The sequence below is a fragment of the Centrocercus urophasianus genome, unplaced genomic scaffold, assembly GCF_019232065.1.
Source record: "Centrocercus urophasianus isolate 14NV4802_14NV808 unplaced genomic scaffold, USGS_Curo_1.0 seq_16, whole genome shotgun sequence".
NCBI lineage: Eukaryota > Metazoa > Chordata > Aves > Galliformes > Phasianidae > Centrocercus > Centrocercus urophasianus.
The window spans coordinates 3059252-3073831 of NW_024884711.1; the positions used below are offsets into that span (position 1 = coordinate 3059252).

Below are 14580 nucleotides of genomic sequence, written 5' to 3' on the forward strand. Positions count from 1 at the left end.
TAGTTGGCTTGTCAGCTGGGCAGAATTTGAGAAGTTAGGTTAACTAGGATAACTTGTAAAATAAATCGACATAGGGTAGGATGACATACAAGATGATACAAAGAAAGTTGGTGTAGAACAAGATGTGTTGACAGAACGTAATAATGAAGCTGTAAACGTGGCTTTCTAAAATTAAAAATGTTAATGCTCTCGTACAAAGCATGAATAAAATTCCTGTGTGCTCTGTGGTATGAGATGCTCTGTACAGTTCTGATTCTCTCGACTCAAGAATGGTGAATTCAAAGTAGTTTTGGGAGGAAGATAGGCTGCATGGACACCAAGAAGGCTTAGTCATATAAAACAAAGACAGAACAAATTTGATTGTTGTCTTTAATGACATAGGGGCTAAACAGCAGGAAGGATGAAGGAACAAGTTAAGCTCAAGATGAGAAATCAAAACTATACTAGCCTTTACTATACTTGGTTCGAGAATTTGAAAAAGAGCTTTTTACTGCTCATGAAATTCTGGAAAACAGCCTTCTGGGCAGAGCAGCATTTGTCCAAAATCCAGCTAATTGTGAAGTAATGCCTCATCAGTTTAATTATGGAGAGGAATGCATTATGTCAGTGTTGGTTGCATTCTTGTTATAATCTTGTGATCTTAAACTTCATTTAATTTGGATGATTTTCTCTTACTTATTTCTACAGAGAAAAACAGATGGAATATATGACATTGGCTAAAACTTACTTGGAATGTGGAGAACCAAAACTGTCACTGAAATGTCTGTTTCAGTCAAAGGAGTTCCGGCTTTGTGCAGAACTGTGTAAAAAGTTGGGAAAGGTATTGCATCCTTATCCTGCACTCTGCTTTCCTCTTTCATTTTCCTACAGCTTTTTTTCCCCTCCAATTTGGTGCTTGTACGTCCCTATAGAATTTTTAAAGGTGATCTGTTTCAGAGCTCGTAAAGCAACAGTGTGTTTCTGTGACCTGTATTAGCTGAACTAAAGCAGCTCCTTATGCTAGGCCATTCAAGATGAGCACATTCACAAGGAAACATTTGTCACAGAATAGCTTTAAGAGAAATGAAGAGGACAATGCAGTTATATAGTCTAGATTTATTTCTTTGGCTTTCCTCAAATGTCAGCATCAGTCATTTCTGCTTTGCAGTTGAAAGTTGATTTTTGACTGATTTCACAAAATACAAGCTGCTATTTCTCTCGTATGTTACTGTGATGATGCTGCAGCTTCACTGATTACAGACGTCTAAATGGAACGTTGAAATTTGCATGGGTTAAGAAATGTACTGAGAACAACAATTTCCTAGGCTTGTGAGGGTTTTTGTTTTTATCTGCAGTGTATTTCCACCAAAATATCTTAAAATGATTGCTCGCAAATATTTAAAATTTAGGATGCAAGGTTAAGGCAGCTGGAACTGTTCTCATTTAATTTACTCCTGTTGATTTTGAGAAGCGTGAAACTCAACAAAAGTATGTGTGGTGTTTTTCAATAACAGGCAGTGGAGAATGGCAAATACTGTGTAAATCCTTAATTTTAAGTCCTAATTTTTCCAATGCAAGTATTTTGAAGGCTTTTTACATTTTAATTTAAAAAAAAAATCTCTTCAGTTTTATTGGTGGCTACTTAGTAAGTACTTGATTAGGTTAAAAGGCTTTGATTACATTTTATTAGAGTGTGCTTGTCTATGAGACGCCCAAGTGATAGAGTTACTAATTTTATTCTATGCGTGTAGTTTTGGCTGTTTAGAGCCCTTTGATTTCACTACTGACTTCTGCATTGCAGATGAAAGATGCTGCAGTGTACTATCAGAAAAACCAGTGCTACAAAGAAGCATCTGAATGTTACGAACAAATCGAGGAGTTTGATCTGGCAGTTAAGATGTATTGTCAAGAGGAGCTCTATGAAGAAGCAGCGAAGGCAGTTGAAAGGTATCTTTCAGTAATGTGTTGGAAAATAATTCTCTTTTCCATCTCCAACCTCAGCATAATACAGCTGGCTCTCCGTAAGGTTTTAATGAGAATTTTGGCTGGTGACTTTGTTTTATATAAAGTTAAATTTATTAACTGTCAGAATTCTCACTGGGGTCATGATAATGTGCAAAACATTCTACTGCATTCACAGTTTGCCCGGAAACTAGTTTGATTTTCCTAGAATTCTTTTCCAGTCCTGTGTTACTGCTCATGTAAATTCTTCTTTGACCAGTCCTCTGAACTAGGTTTCTATGGTAAATATAACAAAAACGTCTAATAATAGTAATAAAGGACTAAAGCTGGTTTAGTGTGTAGAGATAGTTTGGTCCAAAGCTTCAAGCATTAAACTCACCTTACTAATGATTGTTTTTTAAACCAGCCTCCCCAAATCATTTATATGAATTCATCATCAAAAGTACAAAGATCTGCACTCCCACGTTTATCACAAAAAGTAATAGTAATGAAAAGCTAATGGCAATTTACTCACTGTAAGAGATTTCTATGGAGCATTTTTGTCACAAAGTTTGTTGAGTGTCACCCATCTGAGAAGTATCCTGCTTGGCAAGCCTTTGTGTTCAACAGCTACTCATGGAGTTGAGCAACCAGAGAGAACTGATTTTTGCTACTGCCTACTGAGTTCTAAGGGCAGGTCAGGCTGCAGGGATTACAGGGATTATTGTGGAAAAGACAGCCACCACACAGCCAGTGTGCATACCCAGGTGACAGGAACTTGATTGCTAAAAGATGCAACAAGAAAAGCAGGCAGTGCAACTGGAGACACTCATCAGGACATTATTCATTCTCAGCATGCAAGAGAGAATCCTTTTGCAAGACTGGCTTATAGAGTATCTTAATAAATTGACATCAGCCACAAGTAATTAATAACTGAATGTTTCAAAGTATGTGTTTTGAAAGATGCAGCCAGGTACTTTGCTCAGGCACTCAGTAAGCAGCAAAGACTATGTATGACAGACTTGAAACAGTTTTCTACACTGACTGGTGTATGTTCATTTTGCAGAATACCATCTATTTTGGCCTCATGAAGAACTGATTTATTTTCTAATTTCATACAGTCATTAAGGTTGGAAAAGACCTCTAAGGCCATCTAGTCCAACTGTCAACCCATCCCCGCCATGCCCACTAAACCGTGTCACTCAGTGCCACATGTATACAATTCTTTAACACTTCTGGGGGGGGGGGGGTGACTCTGCCACCTCCCTGGGCAGCCTGTTCCAGTGACGTACCACTCTAAGAACAATTTCTTTCTAATATCCAACCTGAGCCTCCCCTGGCACAACTTAAGGCCATTCCCTCTCATGCTACTGGTCACTTCAGAAAAGAGGCCGACCTCCACCTCACCACAACCTCCCTTCAGGTGGTTGTAGAGAGCAGTAAGGTCCCCCGTGAGCCTTCTCTAGACTAAACAATCCCAGTACTGTCAGCTGTTCCTCGTAAGACAATTTTCCTTCTGGTCCCTGTTCATGTAAATAACCACTCTACATCGAGGGTGACTTTAACAAACAGAAGATTATTACTGGTAAAATGTGACTGAAGTAATTTGTCAGTGTGGAGAAAGATTAATTAATGCTGTAAACCTCGTGATCTTATTCTTACCAGAAGTTTTAATGTTCTTGTTTCAGGCAACCTTCTGTTGTTTTAACTAAATTCCTTTTTAAAATCTTTTGGGATTACGTGATTGTTTTTTGCATGATAAACAATAGTCATAGTTGAACTAGTTGTCATTTTTCATGGAAGAGAGTCTAGGGGTAGCTATTTGTTCCTTGTTGGGGCAATTTTAAAAAAGGCAGTGATTTTTGTGTCTAGGTTGATCATCTGTAGTAGTAAATTGACGTATGTTTTATTTCAGATATGAAGAGATCTTAAGTGCAAGAGGACAAATGGTATCCAAACTCTCATGTACAGCAAACCAGTTGTATTTGGAAGCAGCTGCAAAGTACCTGTGTGTGAACAGAATTGAGGAAATGATGCAGGTCCTCTCAAAACTTGATACAGAGGATCAGCTTGAGTTTCTGAAGTCTCGTGGATGCTTGCACCAGACTGCAGACTTACTGAAAAGAGAAGGTCGACAAGAAGAAGCTGCAAAACTAATGAAACAACATGGGTTTGCTCTTGAAGCAGCTAACCTCACAGCAGTAAAGGAGTTTCGTGCATCTTGTTTGCTTGCTGCAGTTCGTGCTGGTACAACTTGTTCAGAGTCCACCTCTGACCTGGTGGACAGAGAGGTCATGCTAAGAGAAGCCCTTGAGCTTTGTGAACAAACTAATCAGAAGTCAGGCATTGCTGAGGCTTTGTTTTTGCAGGGAGCTCTGAAGGGAGACTTTGAAAAGCTGAGCAACGCATACTGTCAGTTTCTATCTGTGAATCATTCTGCTGGTGCAGTTGAAGTTCTCTTTGTGCTCTCTCACTGCAGCGCACCAAGCCAGGATATCCTCTGTAAGGCGACACATGGCTTAATGGCTCTCCTGGATCTGGTTAAAAGTTTAAAGAAAGCAACCACCAATGTAGAGAAAGATATGGTAAAGTCATGCTTTGCCTATTTTGGTATCATCCCAACAGGTGACAGTTGTTGCCAGGTGTCTCAAAATGAAGCCGAACCCATCCTCAAGTTTTTGTTAGATAAGGCAAGTCTAAAAGAGAGGAAAACAAAAGGCAATTTCTCAGTAAGCACAGAGGCAGTAAAATCAGCTTTGAAGCAGCACTTGCTGAGCAGGTTGTGCTCTATCACCCATGAGTTACTGAACAAGCATTACCCCGATATTTGTATGAAGTTCATTGTTGGCTTGAACTGTGAGGATACAACCTGTGAGGATTTTCATAAGCCCTTGATGCGCCATGAAGCAAGGATGGTATTTCAGTGTAAAATGCATCTATCAGCAATATATGGACTGCTCTTGGAAGCCACACACACTTTCCCTAAAGAGCTGCTGAGTCACTGCAAAAGCTTTGATGGTCTTTTGACTTCTGACAAGTATGTGTCATGTAAAGCCCTTCTCGAAACATTTTTCCCTAATCATTTCCATTTGAGAATACTGTCAGAGAACCCAAAGGCATGTAAAGAAATACTGGGATTTAGTAACATTACTTCCAAACCATGTCGAGCAATGTTGAATGAATACATCTCATTTAAGTTCAAAAATGAAGATGCTAGAGCCAGAAGAGAATCAAGTGACTTGTGGCTAAGTGCCATGAAAGTTTTTCTCTTATCTTCCGGATATCCTGAAGAATTTGAGAAGCTGCTTTTTAAGGAAGAGGACGATTATAACAGAGAGCTAAGCCTTGCTTTGTCAAAGGCAAAAAACGCCCCCAAAAGTAAAAGCCAAGGAGGAAAGATCAAAGGAATAGATGGCAGGCATGGTATGTTGCAACCTGACAAAAAAACTGAAAATGCAGGAAGAACACACTTGTGCTTCATTCGACTCCTTCAAAGTTCATTTGAACAATTCTATGTTTATAAGAACCCTGAAAGCTGTAAAAGGCTGTTTTTCCGATTTATGAACGTCCTGGTCAAGAAATGCACAAGGTACCTGATTCCAAGCATAGGAAATACTGTAATGTTGTTGGAATTCCAGTATATTATCTGTTGTGCTGTGCTGATGCGACTCAACAAGAATGTGACTCTGTGCCTTCCCAAGAGTTACATTGCTCTCGTTCATTATTGGGATTTTTTGTTCAGAAACAAGGGCCGTAGCAAAGAATTCACAGAGACGTTTTCCATTATACAAGAGTATAGACCAAAAGACGTACTTGTAGCTGAACAGAATTTCAGATTTCATCTCTGTTACCTGGCAAAAATTTTGTGTGGAGTTCATGAGAATTTCAGCGTCCTTCTGGATGCTTTTGAGGATCCCGATTGTGTAACTTCAGGAGAGGCTGAGCGAACTGTAGTGCTGAGCTTAGTGATGATACTGAATGCTGATCAGGTGCAGAATTCTACGTGTAAATATCTGCTAAGCCAACTCTTTCCTGAAATAAAGGCGATGCTGAAATCAATGAGAAAAGACTCTCCCTCAAAAGTGCCTGTAAGATTACTGAAGGTTGTGGAACAAGTGGCTGATGCTTCAAGTGTAAGAGAAGTCGCTGCAAGCTTGCAAGAGCTTCTGATAGAGCGAGATGAGGAGTACTTATTTGACTGCCGATGGAGGTGGGACTGTGTGTACACTCAGGGCTATGCACCCATCCGGGGTATCCTGTATGAAAACGTAAATTTTGACAGGTTTATAACCTCTTTGGATAAAACAGAATATGCTGATGAGATAGAGAAGGAACTCGAAAGCGATCAGTGCTTAGAGGACCAGAAGGATCCCCTGGAAGTGATTGCATTCAACAAGCAACAGAAGCAAGAGCAGAAAGCATCTGCTCTACGCCAGCTGTATCGCGTCTTCCATTTTGGTTTTGTGTGCATGAGGTGGAAAAGGAAGGCCTGCTGCAAAGCAGAGCCTGTAGCAGTGAAAGGAGAGGAATTTTTATCAGATATCTTCAAAAAAGCAGATATTGACCAAACCCAGTGTGACCTCTGTGGAGTCAGATTTATCCAGAGCTCTGAGAACTATTTCGGCCAGGCTGAAAGCGTGGAGGCAGACACTGCCGAAGCTGTGACACCGACAGAAGAAAAGATGCAGGTGGAAGGAAATGCAATGATTGCAGCCAACGAGGCCTATATTGAGCACAGAAACACAGATGAACACAGAAATAATAATGCTGCCTACAAAAACTATGCTGACTTTTTCAGAAGAAAGATAGATCCGAAAATACGTGACGGACTGGATGTAGTGGAGGCCATTACAGAAAAGACTTACACTCAAGACCATTTAGCCTATAAAGAAGGTTCCAACTTACGCCAGAGAAAAATCAAAGAGAATATTAAGAAGATTTCAGGTGCAGTAGAGGAAATCTATGAGAGAAAAGCCTGGGCTGAAGGTGAGGCTTTTCATTTTTCTTTTAAACAATGAAATATGTCACTTGTGGCCAAACTTCTAGACGTGACAAAGCTCCATTCACAAATCTTAATGTGGTCAAAAGAAATAAAAAACCACTACATGTTTCAGTACAGAGATCAGTAAGTTCTGGTACTTAGGAGATACATACTTTGATATAGGATTTCTTTCTCATTGCTTAAATCATCATTCTGTGATGACTTTTGCAAGCAAAATTGAATCACCAAGGGGGTAGCCTAGAAGCAAAATTGTTTGGGGTACTTGCTCTGCAAAAGTGACATCTTACATCAAAATATTGTTACTGGCTTTAGCGTAGAAATCCAGCAACCCTGTCAAGTTGTCACTGTGATGGCTGGCAGTAATGAAAAACTGTAGTGTTCTATGTGTTCCTCAGCTCTTACCAGCACAATACGTTAATCTGTAACTAAATGTTAGGTTGTGGTCTTCACTTTACTGTAAAAGCTTTATCTTCACTCCTAACTGAAACCTTTTCAATAAGGATAAAATGTGCAAATTTTGCTCGTTAGTTAGGTTTCTGCTCAGTGAACCATGACAGTTGTCCTTGTTGCTTGACACGTAGAATTTCAGAGGGATAATGAAAGCCCGAAATTTTCATTCTCCAAAAATAGATAAACCAGAATACGTCCAAGAGTTTCAGGTACACCTTGAAAGGGCCGCACAAGGATGGAGAGGTGATCTTCTGCTCTCTGTGTTAGCAGTGTTAGTTGGCTTGGAGAGTAATACATACAGCCTTTTCATCCCCAGTAGTGACTTTGGTCTGTACATGAAATCACTGGTGATGAAGACTTCTTGCTTTGCATCACTATTGTACACACGTTTGTGTCAGCATGCTTGGCTTTTAGCTCCTGTCTGTCACTCAGAACACTCAGGTGTTCTTACAGAATGCTAATTGTGCTCCATTCCAGCTGAAGAAATAATAACTGAACATGCCAACAAATTGTTTGCTGTCACTGATGAGGCTTGTAAGTGGCTGAAGAAAATGGATTTACAGAGAATAAAGGAAGAAGGTATGTTTTGAAATTACACAGATTTCTGGGCCCTCTAGTGGTCTCTGTTTGGTAATGGTCTCTTAGCTTTAGTTGCTTCACTCCCCTGGTCAGCAGTGCTGTGGATATTCACACAGCAACACAGAACATTAGGCAATGATAAACAGGCACTTGCACAGGGGGTTAGGGAAAGTGTGAGGTATTTGGTCTTCAGCTGGCTGCAGGGCGACTCAGATTGAGCAGGGCCCCACTGCTGGCACTCAGTTTGTCCCAGCCTGCATGGAGCATGTGTGTGTGAGTGTGTGTGTGTGTGCATACAGCTGTGTGTGTACCTATGGCTCAGGGGCAGTCCTAGGACAGAAACCCGAGCGAGGGGACAGAAGAGCAGCTGTCTTCGTTTTCACTTATTACACCTGCTTTTAACTGTGCTTTGCTTTTACTGGCAGTTAAGTGGTCCCCGAGTACTTGAAAACCAGTGTCCTAATAAAACTGATCTTCAGCTTGGTTCTAAGACCTCTGTGAAGTAAAAATATATGCAGTTAGATTTCTTTTGGTTTTGGTCATTTTACTTTGTATTAGATCAAAAGTAATATGCTTGGATGCTATCAATTGCATTAGAGACTTTTAGGCAAGTTTAAGACTTCATTGTGCCTACCCATATGTTTAAGGATAAGCACATATTCTAGTGGTAGAATTGCAAGAACTGTATAAAAAAGCAGAAATAAAGTGCTTACAAGTTGCACGGTATGTAAAGTACCAAAGTGACTCTATTTTAGAGAATTTTATTGTGATAAAGCTTTGTGTTACAATTTTCTATTCCAATAATGACAGAATGATAAGACTGCATGAGAATGCTCTCACGGTCTTACAAGCAACATTATACCCTGTCACTCCCTCTTTAGAAGTCAGTAAGCAAATGTATTTACTGCTGAAACTGAACCTTGAGAGGGGAAAGACACTCTTCTTAAAAAAGCCAAAAGCTATAGCATCAAAACAGATGTTGAGTGTAAAAATAACAACTAGAGCAGCAAGGCTTTGTCATGTAAAACACAGCACTTAAACATGACAGTATGTGTATGAAGATATTTTGCTGATATAAAATCCTAGTGGTAGATCTTGTCATACTATTAAGAGAGAAAAGATGTCATGTCTTTCCAATTTCTTGTTGTTTTCTCTTTAAATACAGACTTTGTGCATGATAGAGACTTGGAAAATGAAGTAGAAGATGAAAGCATGGCTTTTGAAGAACTTGCTTATAAAAAACCATCAAGAAAAAAAGGAAGATGTGGGAAATGGTGATCAGAAAAAATATGCAGCTGCTATTCTGTCCTCTGGTAATCTAATGTTAGAATAAAATATTAGGCTTATTAAAAAGAAGAATAGAGTGTTGGGGTCGGGAATTGTAAGAATGTGAAGAAAAAAGCAACTTGTTCAGTTGTTAACACTTCTGTCAGAGTAATGATTTGTGCTGATGATGTAGCTGATAAAACCTATGAGAGGACAGATTTCCTTTCACATCTACATTGCCTCTTGAAAGTAACCAAAAGCCAAAGAAACCAGCAAGTAGGAAGAAGCAGTCATGTTTTGGCCTTATCTCAGGGGTATTTTTCTACCAAGTCTTCATTTTTTTTTTCTTCTCTGTTAATTGACATAATCATTCTTCTGAGCTGGAACACTCAGAAAAAAAGACAGCTTCTCTGATTTTAAGAGGTTTTAATTTCTGTTTTTAGATTACCATTGTAAACTTACTGTCCCTTGAGTCTTGTGCTTGGAAGTGTTTAAGTCGCCAGGTGAGGTCCTTGGGGTACCTCTCTTCCATATTTTTATAGACAAGAATGATCATTCCTAAGCTTGTTCATGTTTGTTTTTTTTGACAGTGTACATACTTCTAATTAGATAAGCAAGGAAATCTTGAAGTTTCTCCTCTTTCATAAAGTTTTGATATAAACCGTTACCTGTACGTATTGAAATATAGATAATCTCTCTTTTAAAAGTATTACATGGTGTTTTATAAATTTCAATCAAAGAAAGCCTTTTGTAATGTTCAATAACATTTTATAAAATTTGTAAGATGGTTAAAACTGTGTGATTTTTGTCTTATTTTTGAATGCTTTGGGAAAGCCACAGCTGACTGACCAACCATGTGAGCAGGGCACAATTTGGGCCAGAGTATCAGTTCACGATGACACTATTTCACTTCTGGGACTTCAGCATCTCCAACGTGCTCTCATCTCCTCATTTTAGATGGATTTGTATGTTACACGTGCGTAATTACAGTGTTATTTAGTTGTTGAAATATTTTCTCTTGAAAAGTGAGCTGCTTGTATACTTAACAAATTGTTTTAATAATTCCCTTTTGCCGAAAGCTCAGGAGCTGGCTCTTATGCCTGATGTTTTCAAAGTGGGATAATTTCTATGGATCAAAATGAAGTGCTGCTGAAGAATGGAGCAGCGTGAGCAGCAGTGATGGTTTTCTATTGCACTGTAAGTGCTGTTGTGTGCCAGAAGACTCTTTACTAAGTGCTGCTTATTAAAGAAGCCTTGTTGCTTAAGTGTCTAGAAAGCGGTTTAAAAATACTCATGCATGAAATGTAGTGCTGGTCACTTGCACTGTAGAAATCAAGGATTAGGCAAGCTAGAGCATTCATGTAACATCATTGGCTTTATTTTCTAAACAGAATGCATTTTGCATTTGAAATTACTCTTAGAAATTTTGCTGATTAGTTTCTTGACCTGAGTGTTTACTCAAGTATTTACTCATTTGTGGCAGTAAATGTTACCTGCGCTTTCTAAGGTAATTACAGTTTAAAACTCCTCACTCTTCAGTTTAAAGATCCAGGGATCATATTTTTTCTTTCCCTTTACAGGAAAAGGGAAGCTTTAAAAGTATCACTGTAAAACACTAAGCAAAAAGAAAGCACAGAGAAGAAAGAACAGAAATTACATTGTGTTGATAGCTTCGTTTGGAGTGCATTTCTTTAGTGCAGGGACCCGAGATCCTTGGTCATTGGATTGCTGATAGCCAAAATTACAGGCAATTTAAATTTCAAACTCACAGTTTTAGAGACATATTAGACCAAGACGTGAGCAATATTCAAGCTGAAAAGGGAAATCTAGTTGGATTTCCTGTCTAGTGAGTGCTTACAATTTTTTTTCCTCCAGTGTCATTGCGCTTAAATAAACACAGACCTCTCTTTTCCACGTCAGTCTATTCAGATAATAATTATCTGTGTGTGTTAATCCTGTTTGAGTGTTTAATTAGCAAAAAGGGATACACCCTTGGTTTTTCACTTACTTAAAAATCCTTCTGGCCCCTGGTGGAAGCCACAGCATTCTAGACCAGCTAACAGCCCTGACTCTAAGAGGTTTAAGAGCTGTGACAGATGCCTTGGTACATGCAAGATGCATGTTGCACTGAAACCCTTGGAGTTGAGTAGTGGATGCAGGCTGTCAAGCTGATCCACCCACTTCTGCCTGTCTAAACCTTATTGAGCTGAAAAGAATTTAGAGAAGGCTTCAAAAGTACAGAAACCGATGGCTTGAAAATCTCTTTCCCTGGGGATACAAAAATGACATCAAAATGAAAAAGAAGGAACACCCACTTAAAATAGTTGGAAGGTAGCTTTGGGTCTAAAATTCCAAATTCCCCAAGAAGTAAAAGATCTCTTATTTATTTGAACCTCATATTAATGCTGGGGGATGTGTGGTTAGTGAGGGGCACTTTTCAACTTTTTCCTGTACACCTCTTAAAAGCATTGTTGTGTAAGTGTGCACATAATTGTATTTCAAAACACTCTTCTAGTAATCATCTGTTAGAAACTCCAACTCAGCAAGACATTCAAGCACTTGCTACGTTTTCAGTATTTGCTTTCATTCTCACAGGGAAACCTATTGCCTTTAAGCTCACAGAAAATGTAGGAGGAAGGAAATTGTCTTAGTGTAAATAAAATAAAAGGTTTTCCTGCCAGCAAACCCTATGAAGTTATTTGCTCCAAACCGATTGTGAATCCCCCTTCCTTCCAGGAATGGGGACAACAGACATTGCTGCCTGACTTCTGCCTTGCTTCTGGGAGCATTCAGTTTTTGTGGAAACCTTCACACCCACAATTACAAAAGCATCTGCAGGTCTTGCTGTGTGTTGGATTTATGGCAACTCTGTCACTCAGGCTTTCAGTTACCATGTAATGCAGAAATGTATTAGCAAAGCACAAGGCAACATACATACTCTTTGCTTCTTTATCTTGGTGTAGCTGATATGTCAGTTCTGTGTGTCTCACCTAACACCCATGAAGAAATGTATAGGTGTGTGGAAATGTACTTCTGCAAGAAGTTGTGAGACTACCAGGGGATCTAGCCCAGCCAGCATGGGTTTTAGTCCACTGACACTGCTTTTAGTCCACTCTCCAGAATGTATTGTGTATATTTAAATAATGTCAATTTTTCAGACATTCACAAATTACTTTTAATGCAGTTTTCTTTAAATCTTGTAATCTTGTAGTTAGAGCTTGCAATTCACTTTTGCAAAGGGATGAATTCAACTTCACTGAAGCTGTGTCATTCAAGTTCAGTGACTTGTGCCTCTCTGCAAGTTATTAATTGTAATATTTGGTTGTCCTGTGCTAGAAATGCATTATGAAATTGTGAGATTAAGGTTTTGTTTTGTTTTGCCTTCAAACTGGGATAGAATGTTTGAGTGGTTTAAAAGTTGGCAGTTTCCATAGGAATAGGTTAGAGCGAAACGTTTTAAGGAGATCTGCTACCAAGTAGTCAGTTTAAATAATGCTGAGCTCAGAGGTGCTCCAATATAATTAATGATATCACAGTCAAAGTCACTATCTATATAGTTTGGGGCACTTTGCATGCACTGTATTGCCTTTCTCTTGGGAAGTTTACATTTTTAGTAGTCTTAAACAGGGTCCCTAAAAAGAGAGGAGCCCTTGAACATAGAGTTGCCTAAAAGGACACTGAAGCAGAAGTGGATGAAGTCGCTTTTTCCCATTAAGAAGATGCAAGATGCAGAGAAAAAGGGCACTAAGAGGAGAGCTGCTGGCAATCTGAAATGGTGTGTGTCTGCAAGAGGCATGTAGAAAGGAAGATACTGAGTCAAGGTAGGTTTCAGATCCCCTCCCTGTCTTTGGAACTGAGAGTGGGGGAATCAGGGAGCCGGGGTGTCTGTAGTGCACAGCCTAGAGGCTTGCATTACTCTTTCCTTCAAAAGGACAGATCAAAGTTACTTATATTCATTTAGAGGCAGCCAAATGAGACTTAGAGGACAAAATGATGATGAGTACTTCTGTTTTCTGGGAAGTCAGGTTTTAAACTGGCCTCTGCCGGGAGGATGCTGAGCTACATGCTGATATGCCTTCAGCTATTGACGAAGATGAGTTAATGAGGGGTATTTTTGGCCGAAGGGAGAGTGAGGAGGGACTCATTTAGGAAAGGAGGATGTACACTCTAATTGCAGATGTCAGCACTAGTAGTCCTGAATTTAAAACAAACCAACAAACTGGGCCTTGAAAAGAGATCTTCAGCTCCTGTGTCAGTGGATCGTGTTTGTGAGGGTAAGGTTGAGCACCTGTTCTCTGATAAGAGACTGCAGAACTTTTTTGTTGTTGCCTCAGGTGGAGATACCAGCAGCCTAGAAGCCAGGCTCATCCTCTGCTAAGCCTGGATCCCCTGTTTCCTGGGAGAGCACTCTGATTCAGGGACTTGTCAATGGTGACCCCTTCCATGCGTTGTAGGGAGACCCTCATTCTACTGCTGCGCACACATTTCTGGGAATGCTTCACAGGGTGGAGGCAGAAGCTGAGAAGGAGCTGCCTGCCATATGGACCTGGCTGGACTTACAGGTAGGTAATTTGTTGAGCTACTCAGCCTTGTCATACTATGACATTTCTGCATGTTTAGGAAGAGAAGAACTGGGTCGTACCAATGGTGATGCAGCCCAGTGTCTTGGTTTTAGCGTTGGACGATGGCTGATTTTACCCATTTTCTTCAAAAGCTCTTTCCATTTCCTCACTCAATCTGCTCCTTGACAGGATCAACTATGATGTGACGTTACATTCAAGGCTAGGAACTCCTGCACTGGGTCCAGTAAATGTGGGTATTAATACTGCTTACACAACTCCATCAGTTCTTGGAACTGTGAAGTTTTAGGACAACTAATCCTTTGCAATCTTTTTTTTTTTCCTCCTTTAAAAGTGATGCAGTAGCTTATCAGTGCTGTTGTATTCATTTGAACCATGATTGCCAGACAGATAGAAAGCACTTAAATCTTTGAGCAAATCATGCAGAACTGTTTTCCACAGTTCATAGATATAATCATAGACAAGTTTCCTTACAGATGTATTTTACACTGTTACAAAGAACTCTTGGCTTGAGACCTGCATAGAGAGCAGAGGAATCAACCTGAAATGCATAAGGAAGTAATGAAAAAGCTATAAGCTTCCAGTTGCTCAGCTTGTCTTGGTAAATAAAGTGCCTGGGCAGCTCTCACAGCTTTTTGACCCCGTCACTTTGGATGTGTTTCTATTCAGTCCGATGCTGTTCAAATAAGATTAAACACCAGCTAATAGGAAGGACTTTCCCAATATGTTACATTCACAGTTTCTCACCACTCTATTTTGGCTAGAGGAGTCACTGATGCTTAA

The 14580-nt window shown here is 39.6% G+C and overlaps 2 protein-coding genes across 3 annotated transcripts in view; both read left to right on the forward strand.

The window, feature by feature from the left end:
* The window catches only part of TRANK1 (tetratricopeptide repeat and ankyrin repeat containing 1), a 52487-nt gene extending 42476 nt beyond the window's left edge, over positions 1–10011 (forward strand). For both annotated transcript variants that reach the window (XM_042817628.1, XM_042817629.1), the window contains exons 21-25: positions 688–820; positions 1781–1926; positions 3836–6906; positions 7850–7951; positions 9117–10011. In XM_042817628.1, coding sequence (XP_042673562.1) covers positions 688–820; positions 1781–1926; positions 3836–6906; positions 7850–7951; positions 9117–9229 — 3565 coding nt within the window. In that variant the 3' untranslated portion in view covers positions 9230–10011. The remainder of the gene's footprint in view (positions 1–687; positions 821–1780; positions 1927–3835; positions 6907–7849; positions 7952–9116) is intronic.
* Positions 10012–10117: 106 nt separating this feature from the next.
* DCLK3 (doublecortin like kinase 3) overlaps positions 10118–14580 on the forward strand; it is a 47176-nt gene continuing 42713 nt past the window's right edge. The window contains exons 1-2 of the mRNA XM_042817632.1: positions 10118–13038; positions 13552–13779. Of these exons, the coding sequence (XP_042673566.1) occupies positions 13758–13779 (22 nt within the window). The 5' untranslated portion in view covers positions 10118–13038; positions 13552–13757. The remainder of the gene's footprint in view (positions 13039–13551; positions 13780–14580) is intronic.